At 37.1% G+C, this 22,245-nt stretch overlaps 1 protein-coding gene across 1 annotated transcript in view; it reads right to left on the bottom strand.

The window, feature by feature from the left end:
• LOC121386831 (SID1 transmembrane family member 1-like) overlaps positions 1 to 15,833 on the bottom strand; it is a 56,578-nt gene extending 40,745 nt beyond the window's left edge. Inside the window, exons 1-6 of the mRNA XM_041517845.1 lie at positions 15,452 to 15,833; positions 13,281 to 13,402; positions 9,169 to 9,330; positions 5,920 to 6,064; positions 1,585 to 1,668; positions 306 to 450 (exon numbers count right to left, since the gene is read on the bottom strand). Coding sequence (XP_041373779.1) covers positions 306 to 450; positions 1,585 to 1,668; positions 5,920 to 6,064; positions 9,169 to 9,330; positions 13,281 to 13,402; positions 15,452 to 15,739 — 946 coding nt within the window. The 5' untranslated portion in view covers positions 15,740 to 15,833. The remainder of the gene's footprint in view (positions 1 to 305; positions 451 to 1,584; positions 1,669 to 5,919; positions 6,065 to 9,168; positions 9,331 to 13,280; positions 13,403 to 15,451) is intronic.
• Between the last annotated feature and the right edge of the window lie 6,412 nt (positions 15,834 to 22,245).

The raw sequence follows: 22,245 nt of genomic DNA, 5'->3' as shown, positions 1-22,245 counted from the left end.
CCCGTTACATTTATCCTTTAGTAGCAAGGGATCTTTTATATGCACCATCACACAGACAGGGCAGCACATATCACAGCCTTTGATGTACCAGTTGTGGTGCATTGGCTGGAGCGAGAAATAACCCAATGGGCAGATTAAAATGTGACAATGGGCTCACCAACGGGGATCGATCCTAGACCGACCGCACATCAGGCGTGCGCTTTACCACTGGGCTATGTCCTACCCTCCTGTCACAAGCAAAGACTACTTGCCCATAACAAAATTAATTTCGATCCCTGACCAGCCCTAATAATATAAGATCTCACTTGACAGGGCTGTCTGTATGTAGATCGTTACGTTCTTCTCTCGCTTGTCGGACACTTGTCGGATGGTTTCTATTCCAGCACAGCTGTAGTCCTGAGTCTTCACAATCAGAATAACATACAGAGAGCCTGACGGATAGTCATTACGCTGGAAAAAAACAATCCGAACAATGTATAGTCGTTACACTGGAAAAAACAATCCGAACAATGTATAGTTGCTACACTGGAAAAAACAATCAGAACAATGTATAGTCGTTATGCTGCAAAAAACAATCAGAACAATGTCTAGTCGTTACGCTGGAAAAAACAATCAGAACAATGTATAGTCGTTACGCTGGAAAAAACAATCCGAACAATGTATACATGTAGTTGCTACATTGGAAAAAAAAATCAGAACAATGTATAGTCGTTATGCTGCCAAAAAAAAATCAGAACAATGTATAGTCGTTATGCTGGAAAAAACAATCAGAATCATGTATAGTCGTTACGCTGGAAAAAACAATCCAAACAATGTATAGTCGTTACGCTGGAAAAAACAATCCGAACAATGTATACATGTAGTTGCTACATTGGAAAAAACAATCAGAACAATGTATAGTCGTTATGCTGCAAAAAAAAATTCAGAACAATGTATAGTCGTTATGCTGGAAAAAACAATCAGAATCATGTATAGTCGTTACGCTGGAAAAAACAATCCGAACAATGTATAGTTGCTACATTGGAAAAAACAATCAGAACAATGTATAGTCGTTATGCTGCAAAAAAAATTCATAACAATGTATAGTCGTTATGCTGTGGAAAAAAATCAGAACAATGTATAGTTGTTATGCTGGAAAAAACAATCAGAACAATGTATAGTCGTTATGCTGCAAAAAACAATCAGAACAATGTATAGTCGTTACGCTGCAAAAAACAATCAGAACAATGTATAGTCGTTATGCTGGAAAAAACAATCAGAACAATGTATAGTCGTTATGCTGGAAAAAACAATCAGAACAATGTATAGTCGTTAACCTGGAAAAAACAATCAGAAGAATGTACAAAGAGCCTGATGAATAGTCACTACGCTGGAAAAAATAATCAGAATATCATACAAAGAGCCAGGGGCCTAATTCACAAAGGTCTCTTAGGCTCTGCTAGACAACAAAGCATCATCTTTGCAAATCTTTTAGCACTACACTGCGAGATCGCAAAGTTGCGAGAGTTTAGTGAATTAGGCCCCAGATGAATAGTCACTACACTAGAAAAAGTAATCACAACAACATAATATTATTTCACTCACCTCGAGAAACATGGCTGCCTGTGTTGCCATAGTTTGATGTTTACCACTGTAGCCAACATTCCTATCCAAGTCAAAAACAGGACACTGAAATCGGAATAAACAGAATGAAAAAAACCCCCAAACTTTGATCATTTTTCTCTCTTCAGAAAATATATCCATAATCTGACCACTTGCCTCACTGTATATCCCTTCTCAATGAGTACAATATAGTTTGTTTTGTTTAACAACACCAATAGAGCACACTGATTTAGTCATCATTTGGTAATTTTTACATTACGGTAGTCTTAATGTAAGCAATATTTTATATATATAATGCACTTTCCCAGAGAGGACAGCACATACCATGGCCTTTAATAAGCCAGTCGTGGAGCACTGATTGGGAAGGGATTGCAAACATATTTTATTGTACAAAGAACAAAAGAATTGGACACCGTATGAGGGCTTCTTCTATATTCATACAATAAACTTGGCTGCCTACGTATATTACATAGACAACACCCAATCAGACAATGAGTTCACTGAAGAGGATCAATCCAAGGATCAAAGCACTTCAGGCAAGCATTCTACCAACTAACTATTGTCCGAACCAAATTGTTAACAACTACAAAAAATTACTCTCCTACCTTTAATTGCCGCTAGATTTCCTCCAAAGTTTGTCCAGACACAAATCGCAAAAAAAACCACTACAAATATACAGATTCCACACACGAGACTGCAACGATGTCGCCGATATTGTCTTTTCTGAGATTGCATAGGGAAAAATACATGCAGTTTTCTGCCGTCTGCCATGTTGTTTGTTTATGGAATACTCTTCAAGAGGGGTGAAAGCCTCCAAAGTATGTGACACAATTAATATGAAATCGATGATCTCTAGTGGTATCATTAAAATAATAATAATAATAATAATACTAACCAAAAAAAATTAATAATATGACGTCATCACGTTTGCTTTTATATCATAACATGTTATGACGTGTTAGATTAAGTCCTATCCTTTCACCCCTGTTGAAGAATATTCCATAAAAAGTCAAAATGGCAGCTGATACAAAATTACATGCTTTTTCCCCTATGCGCTCTCAGCGAAGTCGATATAGATGACATGGTTAGCATCTGGTATGTGGAATCTGTGTCATTGTAATGGGTTTTTTGTCATACAAAAAAGTGTGCACATCGGGTTTTTTGGTTCATACTTGCATGAACCAAAAAATGATTGTGGTCAAATCTTATAATTAAATTTATATGCATACTTTAACAATACATAACTGAATTTATTTTGTTTAGCTTTAAATACGCCTATAGTATTTTTTGTTTAACTTCATTGATACTTGTGTTGTGTAAGAATGTCTAACATTTATGCTGTCGGTGGAACCGTTTAATTTTTGCCAACAGCTGTAGAACATCGCTTACAAGTAAGTTACAAGTGTAGAGTTTCCGACATGATTTCTTTTCCCACCGACCGAGTCTCATGTCATGATTAGCAAAGAGGTGGGGTTTTTTTTTTTTTGGGGGGGGGGGGTTTAAACCAATGTGTATACTTCTACATGTCTACTCTGCTATAGTATTTTCCATTAATTAATGTTTTTGCTTTTGTAGCTTTCACATGTGTTTTCTTAAAAATATCTAAATATGGTTGCCTGAATAATCCGTCTTGTTACAAAAAAGTAGTGCGAGTCAGTGGAGGGGGGGGGGGGGGGGGGAGTAGTAGGCATAGCTTAAATGTTTTCGGTTCATCAAGATATAAACGGAAAAAAGTAAACACATCTGGACCAATCGGATTGCCGTAAAGTGTATAGACGTAAAGGAAATTTAATTATTGTGTTTTTAAAAAAGCTTGAAAATTGTTCCTTAAAACAGAGCTCATGCAAATTACTTGAAAATAGCACCCTTTTAGCAGACTTTTTTTATAGCAATTATTGTGCTAAATATAATAATGAAATGACACAACAAATGGCACAGATACAGCATTTTAACAAAATGAAAGTTAACAATTATTTTGTTTACGGACACCACTAGAAAACATTGATTCATTAATCATCGGCTATTGGATGTCGAACATTTGTTTTGACAAAACAAATGCATCATCATTGTGAAAAAACAGAAACAATGAAAAATAACATTTGAATATACAGTTCATTAATGTTTTTAAAAGTAAAATTTGAATACACAGTTCATTAATGTTTTTAAAAGTGAAATTTGAATACACAGTTCATTAATGTTTTTAAAAGTGAAATTTACTTCTGGAGCCATCATAAACATCAATTCTAAATTTAACTATTGGGTGTCAAACAAAGGTACATATGAAGAGTTCAGGCGCAAAAGGCGATATATCCATTTTTAATTTTCAGTAAAAAAAATTAATTGGCGTATATCTCGTTTTGATATACAAAAATGGGATTTACCCAATACAATTTCATAAGGATCAATCACGTTATGCAGCAAAACAGCGGGCCTACGATTAGCCCTTACTGACATACAATAATGGCTTTAACTAAAAATTAGATAGAAAATGGTTTATATCGCATTTTGCGCCTGAACTCTTCATATATAGGCAATATTTAGAGAGATAAACATTGTTACAACAGAAGAAATACCTGACTATCCTGAAAAGGCATTAAATAAATTGATATTTATCAAAAGCTCAAAAATAAAAAAATAAATCAACTATTGGGCATCAAACAAAGGTACCCATATAGAGAATAACTAGTTAATGACGTCGGATATCTGCTTTATCCTGTGAAGGTAAAAATGGGAAATTTCTCACTAGGCCTGAACAGGATAAAAAGAGAATAACTAGTTACTGATGTCAGATATCTGCTTTATCCTGTGAATGTAAGAATGGAAATTCCACAAGGCTCTGCCGAGCGGAATGTCTCATTCGGCCTGAATAGAATAAAGCAGATATCCAACGTCATTAACTAGTTATTATCTTTATCCTGCAGACCATAAAAATTATGGGGGAAAGCTATTATTTCTGTTATTTCAGCCACATTGTATGATGACCTAGAGGTCAAATGAGTGATTTTGTAATGTAGCTATACGTGTGATGTCACATGAGCGACGTCCAAACTCATATCCTGCTACTATACGGATATGACTTTGCTTTATCAGTCATCATATTCTGTCAATAGAAACGGTGGTTACAGGATAACTGTAGTGTTTTCCCTAGCTTGTTTTAGCACGGTGCGACACCATGCCTCAATAGTCTAGCACCATCTTGCCCTAATCAGCACCATGCTGCCCTGAGTGTTTTCCCTAGCTTGTTTTAGCACGGTGCGGCACCATGCCTCAGTAGTCTAGCACCATCTTGCCCTTATCAGCACCATGCTTCCCTGAGTGTTTTCCCTAGCTTGTTTTAGCACGGTGCGGCACCATGCCTCAATAGTCTAGCACCATCTTGCCCTAATCAGCACCATGCTGCCCTGAGTGTTTTCCCTAGCTTGTTTTAGCACGGTGCGGCACCATGCCTCAATAGTCTAGCACCATCTTGCCCTAATCAGCACCATGCTGCCCTGAGTGTTTTCCCTAGCTTGTTTTAGCATGGTGCAGCACCATGCCTCAATAGTCTAGCACCATCTTGCCCTAATCAGCACCATGCTGCCCTGAGTGTTTTCCCTAGCTTGTTTTAGCACGGTGCGGCACCATGCCTCAATAGTCTAGCACCATCTTGCCCTAATCAGCACCATGCTGCCCTGAGTGTTTTCCCTAGCTTGTTTTAGCATGGTGCAGCACCATGCCTCAATAGTCTAGCACCATCTTGCCCTAATCAGCACCATGCTGCCCTGAGTGTTTTCCCTAGCTTGTTTTAGCACGGTGCAGCACCATGCCTCAATAGTCTAGCACCATCTTGCCTTAATCAGCACCATTCCTCAATAGTCTAGCACCATCTTGCCTTAATCAGCACCATGCCTCAATAGTCTAGCACCATCTTGCCTTAATCAGCACCATGCCTCAATAGTCTAGCACCATCTTGCCTTAATCAGCATCATGCCTCAATAGTCTAGCACCATCTTGTCTTAATCAGCACCATGCTGCCCTGAGATTAAACAAGCCTTTTTCACTAATTAATTCTAAAATTGCCTTTATAAAACACCCAAAAAGGTATGATTAATTAATAAAATATGCCTTTTATATCTTTTGCAATTCATTTATAAAAGCAAGCACATAAATTACATTAATGTTTATTTCAATTAATTTGGGAGTATTTTTAATGAAAAACAAGTGCCCCAAAAATGGTGAAAATCTCCTAAAAGTGTTTGGTCTACGATGCCTTGCCTAATTTCTAGGGAAGTCACTAAAATAGGCAATATTTTGAAAGATAAATGACGTAATAAATACCCGAATATCCTGAATGGACACCACCATACATGTCTTGCATGACGACGTCACTTTGATGTGGACGGATGACACACCGTCCGGGAATGAGTACATGAAATACTGGGGCTGGGATGGAGTAACACTCACATTCCTCTTCTCTTCATGACTACAGAAAAAAAGAAAGAAATGTTTTATTTAACGATGCACTCAACACATTTTATTTAGGGATATATGGTGTCAGACATATGGTTAAGGACCACACAGACATTGAGAGAGGTAACCCGCTGTCGCCACTTCATGGGCTACTCTTTTCAATTAGCAGCAAGGGATCTTTTATATGCACCATCCCACAGACAGGGGAGTATATACCACGGCCTTTGATATACCAGTCGTGGTGTACTGGCTGGAACGAGAAATAACAATGGGACCACCGACGGGGTTCAATCCCACACCGACCGTGCATCGAGCGAATGCTGTACCACTGGGCTACATCCTGCCCTTCGTGACTACAAACAACAACAGTAAACACGCAATGTTTTAAAATAAGTAAAACATGTAACTAATAGCTACTTATAAAGAAGCATTCAGAGAGTACTTCTAAAGCAATACATGTCCCCTTACCAAACCTAAGAATATTTGGTATCTCCTAAATAAATTCAAGGGCTATAACTGTCAAAAATGGTTAAATTGCCATGAAAGTCATATCTGATCTGTAACAGTACATGATAAAGATATACACAAAATTTCAGCTCAATATCTCAAGGCTTTCTGAAAAAAAGTCCGGAAAACAAATTTTCATATTTCCTAAGTTCAAGGGCCATAACTCCATCAAAAATGGTTAAATTGCCATGAAACTCAAACTTGATCTGTAACAGTACATGATAAAGCGATACACAAAATTTCCGCTCAATATCTCAAGGCATTCTAAAACAACAGTACCGGTGTGGTACATAATTCGCCTATCAGGAGTTTGATGGAAAACCAGATCTATATAATGAATATGTTATGGGTATGTGAAATTTTTGCAATGGGATGGATGATCAGTTTGTTTTAGACCAACCATCATCCCAAGTTGTTCCTACATGTGGTTTGATGGTGTAGTATTAGTATGCAAGATATGGTACAGACAAGGATTTACTGTTATATGCAGCAGACCGTGAAAAGTAGGTCACAGTGGTATAGTAACAGAATGTCACCCCGCCATTCCAAGTTGTTCCTACATGTGAGGTTTGATGGTCCTGTATGCAAGATATGGTCTGGACAAGGATTTACTGTTGTGTGCACTAGACCGTGAAAAGTAGGTCACATTGAATTAGTAACAGATGTGATACACTGTCATCCCAAGTTGTTCCTACATGTGTGGTTTGATGGTACTGTGTGCATCTGTATGCAAGATATGGTCCGGACAAGGATTTACTGTTATGTGCAGTAGACCGTGATAAGTAGGTCACAGTGACCTAGTGATAGTATGCGACACACCGCCATCCCAAGTTGTTTCTACATGTGAGGTTTGATGGTCTTGTATGCCTCTGTATGCAAGATATGGTCCGGACAAGAAAATAGTCCTTGTTTCACCCATGGCAATTCTTTAAAAATTGCTGTGGGAGACAAATTCTTAAGTTCGAGCTCAGTGTTCATGGTTGACAAGCTTACTCTAACTGGAAGTGTTTCAATATGAGTGCTCCAAATTAGTCAAACCAAGTTTTATTTCTGTTCATGGTTAACAAGCTAACTCTAACTGGAAGTCTTGCAATATGTCTTCTCTAAAGTCAAACCAAGTTTTATTTCTGTTCATGGTTGACAAGATAACCTACCTGGAAGTCTTTCAACTTGTCTGCTTTAAAGTTGAATCAAGTTTTATTTCTGTTAATGGTTGACAAGCTTACCCCAACTGGAAGTCTTCCAACTTGTCTGCTTTAAAGTCATACCAAGTTTTATTTCTGTTCATGAATAACAAGCTAACCCTAATTGGAAGTCTTCCAACTTGTCTGCTTTAAAGTCATACCAAGTTTTATTTCTGTTAATGATTAACAAGCTTACCCAAACTGGAAGTCTTGCAATATGTCAGCTCTAAAGTCGTACCAAGTTTTATTTCTGTTTATGGTTAACAAGCTAACCCTACCTGGAAGTCTTCCAACTTGTCTGCTTTAAAGTTGAACCAAGTTTTATTTCTATTCATGAATAACAAGCTAACCCTAATTGGAAGTCTTCCAACTTGTCTGCTTTAAAGTCATACCAAGTTTTATTTCTGTTAATGGTTGACAAGCTAACCTACCTGGAAGTCTTTCAACTTGTCTGCTTTAAAGTTGAATCAAGTTTTATTTCTGTTAATGGTTGACAAGCTTACCCCAACTGGAAGTCTTCCAACTTGTCTGCTTTAAAGTCATACCAAGTTTTATTTCTGTTCATGAATAACAAGCTAACCCTAATTGGAAGTCTTCCAACTTGTCTGCTTTAAAGTCATACCAAGTTTTATTTCTGTTAATGGTTAACAAGCTTACCCAAACTGGAAGTCTTGCAATATGTCAGCTCTAAAGTCGTACCAAGTTTTATTTCTGTTTATGGTTAACAAGCTAACCCTACCTAGAAGTCTTCCAACTTGTCTGCTTTAAAGTTGAACCAAGTTTTATTTCTATTCATGAATAACAAGCTAACCCTAATTGGAAGTCTTCCAACTTGTCTGCTTTAAAGTCATACCAAGTTTTATTTCTGTTAATGGTTGACAAGCTAACCTACCTGGAAGTCTTTCAACTTGTCTGCTTTAAAGTTGAATCAAGTTTTATTTCTGTTAATGGTTGACAAGCTTACCCCAACTGGAAGTCTTCCAACTTGTCTGCTTTAAAGTCATACCAAGTTTTATTTCTGTTCATGAATAACAAGCTAACCCTAATTGGAAGTCTTCCAACTTGTCTGCTTTAAAGTCATACCAAGTTTTATTTCTGTTAATGGTTAACAAGCTTACCCAAACTGGAAGTCTTGCAATATGTCAGCTCTAAAGTCGTACCAAGTTTTATTTCTGTTTATGGTTAACAAGCTAACCCTACCTGGAAGTCTTCCAACTTGTCTGCTTTAAAGTTGAACCAAGTTTTATTTCTATTCATGAATAACAAGCTCACCCTAATTGGAAGTCTTCCAACTTGTCTGCTTTAAAGTCATACCAAGTTTTATTTCTGTTAATGGTTGACAAGCTTACCCAAACTGGAAGTCTTGCAATATGTCAGCTCTAAAGTCGTATCAAGTTTTATTTCTGTTCATGGTTGACAAGCTTACCCTAACTGGAAGTCTTCCAATTTTTCGGCTCTAAAGTCGAACCAAGTTTTATTTCTGTTCATGGTCGACAGCTCCACGTAAATAGTTTGCTGACTGGTCAACACTTTTCTCTGCTGCTTCTCCATTGGACACAGTGTACGACTCACTAGATCGTACGGATATCTAAAAATAGAATAAAAAATGTATTTACATGTACTCTTAAGTCTTTTAAAAAAAAAAGAGTAAAATTAACTCAATGAATGAATGAATGTGTCAGTGGTGAATGAATGAATGGATGGATGAGATGAATGAATGAAGGAAGGGAGGGAGGGAGGGAGGAAGGAAGGAAGGAAGGAAGGAAGGAAAAGAAGGAAGGAAATAAACGTGTTAGTGATGAATAGATAGATGGATGGATGGATATAGGTATACAGACTCCTATTTTTGTAGTGGGGAAGACTAAGTTTTGCCCAAATTAAACAAAAATGCCCGAATCTGTATAACATTTATTCTTATTAGCATTACTACCAAACAGCTATATAGGGTGTATACTACCAAATCAAATCCCATATACGACAATAGTAACATATGTGGCTAAAACTCCTACCTGCAACATATCAACCGACATAAACGCCACGGATGTAAATACTACCACCCCTTACACTTAAAGTGAATCAGAAAAAAATGGGGGTCAAGCTGCTCGTTTCTGAGATAACGGGTAGCGTCTATGACTACCCTAGTTTGGCACAAAATTCGAGTACTTTTTTTTACAGGTACCCCATACATGTTTCAAGCACAAGACTACTTGACACATTGGTACTAGATGAAATAAAATTGCACATTTTTTTTACCCAGATGAAACTATTATTTTTTACAACCAACACACTCACATTTATAACCAATCACAGGACTTGTGGTGTTCACTTCTCTATCAAAAGTTGGGTGCACCTCGAACTTTGACCCAGTCGGAAGTTATTTGGTTTAGTACTACCTATAGGGTTAGCAATGAATCATATTATGCATTTTTACATGGATTACAACTAATTATGGGGGTAAAATGTTGGAAATACATCAATGAATGAATGAATGAATGACACTCCTGCATGAAAAATGTCTAGGGCGTTAAACAATCAGAGCTAGCTCTGGGTGTGTAGAAAATTTCGCCAAATTTATCCATTAAACACTAAAAATTGCAGAAACCCACCATTATTTTCAAGAAAATATCAATCTTTACATGAAATTCTTTCGCCAAATTCAAATAAAATTCGCCAGTTGTATTTAAAATTCGCAATTGGGTCATTCCATGTCAAATCACCCAATGGGTTAAACCCTACCCTTTCCAATTTCAATGAAATTTGGTATATAAGGTTATTGTGGCAAAAAAACCTGAAATTCCAAGTTTCAGCTCAATCAGACCAACAGTTTCCGAGTTATGGCCTTTTTTTTTGGTCAAAAAAGGGACGTGGCCACCCTTTTTTAAATTGCCATAACTCGGCAACCAATGGTCCAATTTTGACAAATGAGGTATCATTGGAAAGGGGGAATTACAAGGAATCCAAATCTGGCATTATTCCTGACATTTGGGTTGATGACCTTTTGACCTATATTTCGACCTTGAAATTGACCTTGTGGGACACGTGACTTTGAGATGACCTTTGATTAAAATTATAGCCCAACATGTTATCTACAACATATAAAAAAATTGGAGGTGGAAAATGTTTCATTAGTCAGCAATTTCAGATTGAAATATGTTTACCTGCTGTTGTTCTATGCTCTCTGTATACACTGTAAATGTCATGAATGTTAATGATACAATATAGTGTGGCAACCAGGCAACCAATTGATTAAGGAAAATAGAATCTATAAATCACTACTGGTAGTTTCCTTCATCTTTTGTTAATTTTATATATTATTGTATTTCTGTTTATTTGAGGAGTCTGACTACTTGATTGAAGTCACAAGCTTTCTAGTCTTTAACTATTCATGTTGAACAGACTTTAGAAATTCTGACGAGATCATTTTGGCAGATACTGTAATTCCTGGATTAAGATGATGTCAAGGATGGGGTGTTTATAACACAAAGTATATCCCTTTCTGGAATCCAACACCTGTCTGCTTTTGACGGCCAGTGGAACTGCATGAGGGTGCATGAACTTGACGTTATAGTCTCCAAATTCCTCTGAAACCTCATCCACCAAACCAATCCAAGGAAGACCATCATAGAGGCTGCGACAAAGTTCTGTGCCTTTATTTCTAGTGGAATTTGTGAATCGTCATTACTATCATCGAAATTGCTAGTATCTTGAATTTGTACCAATTCGGGTGGATTGGATTGTAAACTTAGTTTGAAAACCTGCATTGTAGACTGATAATGGGACAAAACGATGGTACTGCAGGGTTTTGTTTAACTAGAGCTCATTGATTTATTAATCATTGGCTATTGGACGTCAAACATTTTGTAATTTTGACATAATAGTCTTAGAGAGGAAACCCATTACGTTTTTCAATTAGTAGCAATTGATCTTTTATATGCACCATCCCAGAGACAGGATAGCACATACCATGGCCTTTGATATACCAGTTGTAGTGCACTGGATGGAGCAAAACATAGCCCACTGACAGGGATCATTCCTAGACTGTCAGCGCACCAAGCGAGTGCTTTACCACAGGGCTATGCACTGCCCCTGCCATCTATTTAACTATGTACAATGAAATAGCATTTGTTTGGCATTTTAAAAAAGTTCCATATATATGACTATTTTCTGCCATTTATTGCTGAATTGTGACAATTCCATTTTTTTTATATTCTTTATCCATTAAAAAAATGTGTTTTACCATTCATTATTTATACATGTACTAAATTGTAGGCCTATCACTAAGTGCTATAAGTAACTTTTTTCAGTTGGATTCTCTGCTGCTTAAGGTACAGGCCTATGCTTGAAACCTTAGAAAATAAAGTGTCAAATTGTGAATAAATAAATTATTATTTAGCAATCTTACCATAATGACTTGCTCAATGACATGATGTAGACTCAAAATTTTAAAGTATAAACATTCTTCACTTCATCAATAAGGATGTAAATGTACACACACAAGTGTGCCAGTAGGCCTACAGACCACAGATAGTAATTAATCTTAAAAATAATTATCAATACTAATTACATATATAAGTAATAAGGATCAATTAGTTCTTTTGTTTGTCAGTTACCTACTGGAGATTTTCTGATACTTACATCTTAATAGATCTTGGAAATGGAGGGAAATCCGAGATCTAATGGATAAACATAAATTTCTTCGATTGTAGATACTCATGCAGCATGCTCTGAATTGGGGTTGGGGGGCTGCAGTTTCCTCCACATGGGGTCCAAAGTCCATTCAAGGGACCATAACTTCCTTTCAATATAGTCCCCATGGTATTATAGTTTAACCTGTTCTAAACAATATGAGATGTTGTCACAAGATTTTTTTGATAATTAGGCAATATTTCAAAAAATTAATCTTAAATCTGTTGGATGCTGGACTATATTGTTAGAACATTCATGACATTTACAGTGTTGATGCATGTACATTTAATAGTGCTTAAATACATGTGCAGTCTATACACAGAGCATAGAACAGCAGCAGGTAAACATATTAATGAAACATTTTCCACCTCCAATTTTTTTATATGTTGTAGATAACAGCCCAAAAGTAACCCAAATATCAGGAATAATGCCAGATTTGGATTCCTTGTAATTCCCCCTTTCCAATGATACCTCATTTGTCAAAATTGGACCATTGGTTGCTGAGTTATGGCAATTTAAAAAAGGGCAGCCACACCCTTTTTTGACAAAATTTAAAAGAAAGAAAAGGCCATAACTCAGAAACTGTTGGTCCGATTGAGCTGAAACTTGGAATTTCAGGGTTTTTTGCCACAATAACTTTATATACCGAATTTCATTGAAATTGGGGAAGGTAGGGTTTAAATTTCCTTTTTTTGGGGGTGATTTGACACAGAATGACCCAAATGGCGAATTTGGCAAGTGTCAGAGCTAGCCCTGATGTCAATGGTAATTGATGAATTATTATTAAAATTATTATATATATATATTAATAAAAATGTTTTCAGTCTAGCTATAGAAGGTGATCCGACATACGAGTAATCAATATAGAGCGGAACCATCCATGACAGCAATCCCTCCTGCTGTCGAATGACCACCATCAGCGGAAAGTCCTTGTCTGGTGATCGGGTTGTCACGGAAACACGTACAGCTGTCGTCTGTGAACAAAGAAGAAAGTAAAGATAGTTTTATTTAACGACACCACTAGAGCACATTGATTTTTTATCTTATCATCGGCTATTGGAAGTCAAACATATGGTCATTCTGACACTGTTTTTAGAGGAAACTCGCTGTTGCCACATAGGCTACTCTTTTACAACAGGCAGCAAGGGATCTAAGAAGAATTATTTAAAATAATTTCAAACAAATCAAGAGGCAGGATGTAGTTTAGTGGATGTCTAGCATAAGGCAAACTATTGAATCTAGTTAGGTAATATTTATACTGACATGGTAATAAACATGCAGATACCATTAAGTTTTACAAAGGATATTTATAAACTCAAAGCATATTTATAAATTGTGTATTTTTTAGCTTGAGTAAATGCTGGTCAACTAGCCATAAAAGCAACCCACCCCCTACCAACTTGTCCATAAATAATTGTGACAAAATTAAAAATGGACATCTACAACTTTGGTGTCATTTTATTTATTAATATTACAGTGAAAATCCACTATTACGACCCTTAATAAAAATGGTTTTATATTGGGGAGATCCAATAATTAATTACAATGAACTGTCAAGCAGGGATAGCTCTGCCACTCGCCAAATTGCGAATTTTAGGATCAATTGGCAAATTTTATTTTCATTTGACGAAAAAATTCCATGTAATAACTGGTGTTTTGTTGAAAAATGACGGTTCGCGCAATCAACATCCAATTTGTTGTCATCGGCATGTCGTTCATTTATGAGGTTTTTCTTCACAGTTCAGGAACATTTTTATAAACAATAAACTTGAGAAAAGTAAGTATCTAAATACAAAACTTTACAAACCCCTTAAACCATTAATTTTACTAAGTTGTTTTTGTTTATTCCTTATAATTAATATTTTATGAACTATTCGCAGGTATGAACGTAATGCCTATCAGTATTGACATCAAGTGTGAGTGATGTGTGTTGATAAAACGCGGACCGGACCAGAACGCTTGATAAATTGAATTTTTCCTTTAAAAAATTAATAAATTAAGTGTTCAGCAACTGTGCATAATTAAGAAACATATATTTTTTCATGTAGTTGCCTTAAAAATGGAAAATGACGAACCGCACATGTGCAGTACGATAGTTTTTGAAAACGCATGCGCCTGAACGCAGTTAGAAACGTTGCACCCTTTCCTGTTTAACGGAGGGTGTTCCACACTGTTGATTTTTTACGTTACTTGATTGCAATTTATTTTGTTTCACGTATTGTAGCTGAAAAATGTAGAATAGTATTTCCGCAAATATCGTATTCGTGTTTTTGTCGTTAGGTGAAAGCAGTTTGGGACGTCGATGGTATATCAGTCTATGCATTACTGCGTACTAGCTGGAATTACAAACGAACTCACTCCAAACATTAGTCTCGATCAAAAAGACATTTATTTTGTACCGGCAAGTACATGAGAAATGTCTTAGTAGCGCAAGGATTTATTCTGCAGAAAAATTTCGCTGAAGAAAAAGAAAGAAAAAAAGAAATGTTTTATTTAACGACGCACTCAACACATTTTATTTACGGTTATATGGCGTCAGACATATGGTTAAGGACCACACAGATTTTGAGAGGAAACCCGCTGTTGCCACTACATGGGCTACTCTTTCCGATTAGCAGCAAGGGATCTTTTATTTGCGCTTCCCACAGGCAGGATAGCACAAACCATGGCCTTTGTTAACCAGTTATGGATCACTGGTCGGTGCAAGTGTTTTACACCTACCCATTGAGCCTTGCGGAGCACTCACTCAGGGTTTGGAGTCAGTATCTGGATTAAAAATCCCATGCTTCGACTGGGATCCGAACCCATTACCTACCAGCCTGTAGACCAATGGCCTAACCACGATACCACTGAGGCCGGTCTGAAGAAAAAGCGTAAGCGGAATAGTTGCAGGCGATTTTCACTTTCATGACAGAATATTGGAAGAATTGTTTTACTATTCTGTTTCGAAATTTACTATTTGCGGAATAGCATAAAATAGCATGAAACGACCCGGAATCGGAACTAGGCCTACTACTACTAACCACATTTTCCGTTTCATTGTAGGTGTAAATAAATAAAATCTGTGACTTGACATCAACAGAGCAGTTGTAATGTACAGCAAATGACGCGTCGACAACTGTTGTATTGAGAACAACACCCCGGTTGTTAGCAGACGACAAACCGAACACATTATCAGACGAACATGTAGCAACACCATTTTTAGAATCAGGAAGTGGAACAATGTCATTCCGTGATTCAGTTCTGTGCATAAAACAACTAATAACACAGATCAACTGTAAAATGCATGTTTTGTTTGTAGAGGCCATCATGCTATTTGTAGTCAGTTTAAGGCGTAACTGGGCAAACGAGCCGCTGTTAACTTTCTAGCTGTCTTGCAAGGTAAGGCGTCATTTTTTCTTGGTGGTCACGTGGACTTGTTTCGTTTTGATAGGAAAAGAAACGAACGCATGCGCACATGATGAACTAAATATGTAATCATACTAAAACCCATGTAATGAAAAATGTGCCATTGCGCTTTAAAAAAAGAAAAAAAAGTTTATTTTCTTTTAACGACACCACTAGAGCACATTGATTAATTAATCATCAGCTATTAGATGTCAAATATTTGGTCATTCTGACTCGTAGTCATCAGAGGAAAACCGCTACATTTTTCATAATGCAGAAAGGGTTCTTTTATATGCACTTTCCCACATACAGAAAAGCACATACTACGGCCTTTGTCCAGTTGTGGTGCACTGGTTGGAACGAGAAAAACCCAATCAGCTGAATGGATCCACCGAGCGAGATTGTGTTTTAAAGACGAGGGATTATAATATTATATACGTTACACAAACCTATGAGGGAGGGACGGTGTTTGTCAAGAGTTACGTAACCTTTTAAAACTAAGAAAGAAAGAAAGAAATCTTTTATTTAACGACGCTCTCAACACATTTTATTTACGGTTATATGGTGTCAGACATATGGTTAAGGGCCACACAGATTTTGAGAGGAAACCCGCCGTCGCCACTACATGGGCTACTCTTTCCGATTAGCAACAAGGGATCTTTTATTTGCGCTTTCCACAGGCAGGATAGCACAAACCATGGCCTTTGTTGAACCAGTTATGGTTCACTGGTCGGCACAAGTGGTTTACACCTACCCATTGAGCCTTGCAGAGCACTCACTCTGGAGTCGGTATCTGGATTTAAAAATTCCATGCCTCGACTGGGATCCGAACCCAGTACCTACCAGCCTGTAGACCGATGGCATAACCACGACGCCACCGAGGCCGGTTTTAAAACTAACTTAGGGCCGATTTCTCGTCGCCGGTTTAAACCTGATTCGCGGTTTAAACTCGGTTCAAACTCGGCTTAACTAAAATTCTCATTTCTCGTTGCAAATCAAATTTGAATCTTGGATCAAAATCTTCTTGAACCACGTTCAAGTTAAACCTCCAAATCGGGCGTTTAAGGCCTTGATCCATGAAAATATGGCGGACTCGGACGTTGACGATATGGAAATAATGCTAGAAAATAGGCGTATATTCAACATACCGCGTGTTTTTAGGATTACAGTTTAACCCATTTGATGTATACAGTGACGAAGAATTTTTGCAGCGGTTCCGTTTTACCAAAGAAGGTGTGCATAACTTGGAAATTATCTTTCGTAATCAATTACAACGTATAAAGAGAGGCCATAACATTACACTTATGCAACAACTATTGGTCACGTTGAGGTTTCTTGCAACAGGATCATTGCAAATAGTATGTGCGGATTTGACTTCTATGAGTATAGCAAATACAAACCGTGCTATCTGTCACACCATTTTAGTCATTGCAGCATAACACAGGGAATACATTATCTGGAGACGAGATAGATGTTACGAAACAAACATTTTTCAACAGCAGTGTGTGTGTGTGTGGGGGGGGGGGGGTAAGGGGGGTGGGGGTGATACAATATTATTTTGAAATTCAATACGAAACCATTCCTGTCATGTTAGGCTTTAGAATACCTTTCCAAAGATCTATAACACATGTGTTTAGCATCATTTTTTACCCCTCCCAAGGTCACATGTAGGTTTATAACAATTCGTAATTAGAAAATTGGTCATAAATGTTTTAACATCTTGTTATAAAGTGTTTTTTATTACTTGAATATGCTTTAATGAGTTACTAAAATGTTAGTGTTTTTCTCTCCCACGACTGGTATAGACAAAGGCCATGGTATGTGCTGTCCTGTTTGTGGGAAAGTGCATATAAACATATCTTGCTACTAATGGAAACTATCGACTTTCGTCTGAAAACATGTTAGAATTACCAAACGTTTGACATCCAACAGCCGATGATTAATTAATCAGTGTGTTCTAGTGGTGTTGTTAAACAAAACATTTTTTTTATATATCTGGACAATATTGAATATACAGATTGTCTGCAAGTCTGAAAGTCGGTATGTTTTCTAGAGTATCCAACTATAACTGCAGAATATGAATCAGTTCTCTTTTCTAGCAAAGTCTTTAGAACAATATTATACATCTTTGCTATTTTGACGCAAGACTCGGCGACTTTTTTCCAGCATCCTTTTAATTGTTTAGTTGTACGATTTCGGGTGCCTTGAATTGCATTGAATTTAGTGGTTATTGTCGTCCACGCACGTTCTATTTCCCTGTTACTTCTGCTGTTTGTTGGGTGGTTTTTTTTTATCCTCGACAACATCCCTATGTTTACTAATAATAGAAATAAGTATTTCTCGTTCATATAAGGTATAATTGTTACTACGGGCTGTCATTACTGGCAAAAAGAAACAAAACATGAACATATGAAGGGGTACATGGAATGTCCGCTTCATGGAACAGCCTGGTTTAGTTGAGCGAGATAATGATTTCGTACGTGAAATAGGATCTGAAATGAATCATGGTTTATTATGAACTAGGCTTAGTTGATCTTGACCGAAGGTTTAAACCTAGCTGCTTTGAGCGGTCAACGAGAAATCGGGCCTAGAGTCTCGATCATTTGTATTAATAAAGTAAAATAAAGCCAGCCATGGTTATTTTCTATCTAGCATTTATTTCCAAACAAAGCAAATATTAATTCAAAAGGAAAATCAAATCATCTTTATTAGAGAGGTGAGGGAGTGGTCCGAACGTTATTAGGAGCAGGTTTTTCTTTTTTTAATGCTAGTTTGCGTTAGGCCTACGTAAATTTTGTGAAACGGGTCAAAATGAGATTGGTTTAGACAATATTTATTTGGCAAAATCATAATGGGATTGGTCAACATTGCTTAGACCTTTCCCTATACATTATAAACACGGATACTAGTATATATATTAAGATCAGGGGCGTAGCGTGAGCTCGACCTGGGGGAGGCGGGGGGGGGGGGGTCGAATATGAACCAAGTGGATATTTTCTATTTTGTTTTTGCACCACCAGAAACTCCATATGTATAAACCTGTATGTTTTAGTTCTGAAAGCGGACCATTTGATTCAGCGGCAAGGGGGGGGGGGTTCGTCCGAACCACCACCACCCGAACCCCCCCTCCCCGAACCCCCCAGCCTACGCCCCTGAAGATACAACAGACTTTTGAACAAAGAGTAAGAAAAAGAGAAGGGATGAAGAAGGCGTGATATGGAGAGTAGAAAACTACAAAACTTTTACATTGGATTGGATTATTTCTAGCATAAAATTTATGTTTGCAAAAACGTTTAGTAGCCGTAATAGATTTTAAAGTAGTGTCAATCATTGCTTCATTTTCCTGTTCACTAAATTCTGAACTTTCCAATGATATCATTTTATAATTTAGATGTAAACAGTTTGACAAGAAAAGCTTAGGATCATATGAGATATGTTGAACGAATTTATAACCAATAAGATCTCTGATGTCCAGTCGAAGTTTATAGTGGAGTATCTGCTTATGTCTTATGAGATTAGTCATGTGGAAAAATAGAGAAGAAAATGAGGATGTAATGTATGTTAAAGGGACATTTCTGAGTTTGCTCCATTGCAAGATGTTTCCGACTAATACAATATTTCTACGATTAAACTTACATATTAAATATATTTTCTTGTTTAGAATATCATTGTCTGTATATCCAATGTGTTTCTGGTCGTCTTAATATTTGTAAGAAGTCCAAACAGGATTTTGTCTTCAAATAATAAAATGAAATTTAACCTAGTACAAATATTAGAACGATCAGAAAGACGTGTAATATACACCCACTAATATTTTATGCAGAAAAATATATTTGATATGTAATTACAATCGTTAAAATGTCTCTGTCTGCCAACTTTCTTTAACCTTACAACTACCTCGCTCTGCTGCAGAGCGCAATGAATACCATACGCGTAATACGGAGAACATACAAACATATTTTTGTCGTACAAAATTGTTTTCGAACTCCTTCTCTCCTTCTGCAGTAAAATTATGCAACAATCTGTTGCCTGATATTAGAAATTCTTCTTCACTAAAATTTTTTTAAATCCGAATGAACAAACACGACCCTGCTGGTCCATCCTATTTCTATGAAGGTGATAGAAGGCAACAAATTCTACATAGCCGACTCCGTTTGGGTACGACATGTGACAGATACCCCTTCTTGTACTTGTGGGCACCCAGCTGAAGATGCTGAACATTTTTTATGTTTTTGTCCAACATACGCTGCAGCTCGCAATACTCATTTACTGAACTATTATAATCTCAAGTGTCATACTTTACTATTTGGAGATTCTAATTTAAGTGTCCAAGATAATATCTCTATATTTAAATGTTCAGAATTTTCTTATTAATAGTAAGCGTTTCGAGATCAATTAACCATTTAACCATTTAACCATTCTGTTTGCTATTTATTCTTTGTTTCTTCTACACATTCCTCTCTTCTACCCCCCCCCCCCAACTATCCATGTTATCTTTATTGTAATATTGTTCTAGCCATCTTGATGTAAAACATGTATATTTGTTAAATGTAGGGAGAGGCCTTAATATAGGTACATGCCTGTTGACCTATCCCGAATTTGATCTGAGAATAAATATTGTTTAAACCAAAATGTCTCTGTTTGTCGATAACATCTTTAAAAATGCAGCAAACTCAGGAATGTCCCTTTAAGATCATACACAGAGATACAGTCTGCAGATATAGGCCCTACTGACTTTCAAACCAGTATTTTTGGCAGCTGGTTTCTTTAAAAATGGTACCTTAATGTGTGACACAGGCAGTAGACCAGAATTCACTACAATATGGCTGATATTCAGGTCAGCCGGTCACGTGTTTAGTACAAGGCTGGTTGACATAAAATAGACATTTGTAGGGGCAATTTGCAAAGTAAAATCTCGACGTAGGTAAAGAGTAAAGTTCTGCAGGATATGAAAATTACATGAGATACAAGATACTAGTAGTTTTATTTCTATGATGAGCATCTCGATACGAACGCACGGTACGGTATCTTTGTTGAACGGCGGTGTACCGTGTAGCACAAGCAATTAATAATCAAATTCTATATATTAGTCTGATTTTATTTTACTTCATTTTAAAGGGACATACCCTAGCTTTTAAACACTACGGCATATTTTTTACTATTAGATCCCTTTTTTTGAGAACTGAAATCATACTTTGCTTAGATTTTATTGTTTAGATTATCCATTTCCGTACATTCAAAGTGTTTTTGGTCATCCTGATGTTTTTAATATCACAAAATGTATTTGTTATATTTTTTAAAATGCACGTGCGTCTGAGAAGTAACAGTTATGAAGTCGAGTTTTAGTCTATTTTTAGAGGGTATTTCACCATTTCAAAGTGACAGACTCATGTTTCACTCAATTGTAACTTTATCCAAATGTGTTACAGGTTTGTAGATTAACTAAACTTAATTAGTATGCATTTTCATGGGCTGAAACTAGGGTCTGTCCTTTTAACTAGATTTTAATGCTCTCTCTCTCTGGTGTGTGTGTGTGGGGGGGAGTTAAAGAAGGGACGCCTGCACTGGCAAGTGCAAGGGAGCACCAGCAGTCCAAGTGTTGGTGGCAGGCGGAGAGAGGTTGGTGCTATGAAATGTTTAATGTCCCGTAGGATTAAGCCAAAGAGAAAGAGGTACGCGTTTACATGAGGGAGATTTAGCGCAATTTTGATGGTCGTTCTAACTGAAAGTGAGGAGAGCTGATAGGTTTCGCTTTTAGTAATCCGAGAGTAGCTCTTTGTTATGACCAGGTTGGTGCTGTAGGGTGTCTCCCTAGGTTGCCATGACTCGAGCAATTGTGTACGTCGGACGAGGTGGAGGCGGTTTGTAGAGCTTGGTGTTGCTTGTTGGTGCCGTGGTAGTGAGATTTCCTCTTCCGTCCAGGTGTGAAATATTGCAAAAGTAAATATACCCTTGGATTACCATTCATCACAGATGTCGCTGATAAAACTCAATTTGCGACAGTAAAACCAACAATAATTTAGTCCGCAAATGGTCAAAATCAACATAAATCAAGCTGTACCAAATAAATAAAACGACAGACTAATGTAGCAGACATCCATTTTTTTTAATGTATCGTCAATTTATGGACAATAAAGTGGAATTGGAGCAGGTTGACCAACCACTGGGACGAGTTGGTAACGTTTTGGGACCGAGACATTTTAAACCAGTTTGTGGCGAGTTGACCAACCGCTAGGGCGAGTTGGTTTTGTGGCCAATTAACCAGCATTCTGATGGTTCTGCATGCATCTGAATCCAAGATGTGGTCAGAACAAGAAAAGTTAATGGACTGACGTACAGACGGTCAACACATAGAATAATACGTTCCATCAAAGAAAAGTGTATAACAAATGTGAATAATAAGTTTAGTATCACCCTTTTATGACTCGAC

The sequence above is a fragment of the Gigantopelta aegis genome, chromosome 12 (genome assembly GCF_016097555.1).
Source record: "Gigantopelta aegis isolate Gae_Host chromosome 12, Gae_host_genome, whole genome shotgun sequence".
Classification (NCBI taxonomy): Eukaryota; Metazoa; Mollusca; class Gastropoda; order Neomphalida; family Peltospiridae; genus Gigantopelta; species Gigantopelta aegis.
Note: the sequence above shows the minus strand (reverse complement) of the source record. Positions and strands in the feature narration are given on the sequence as shown.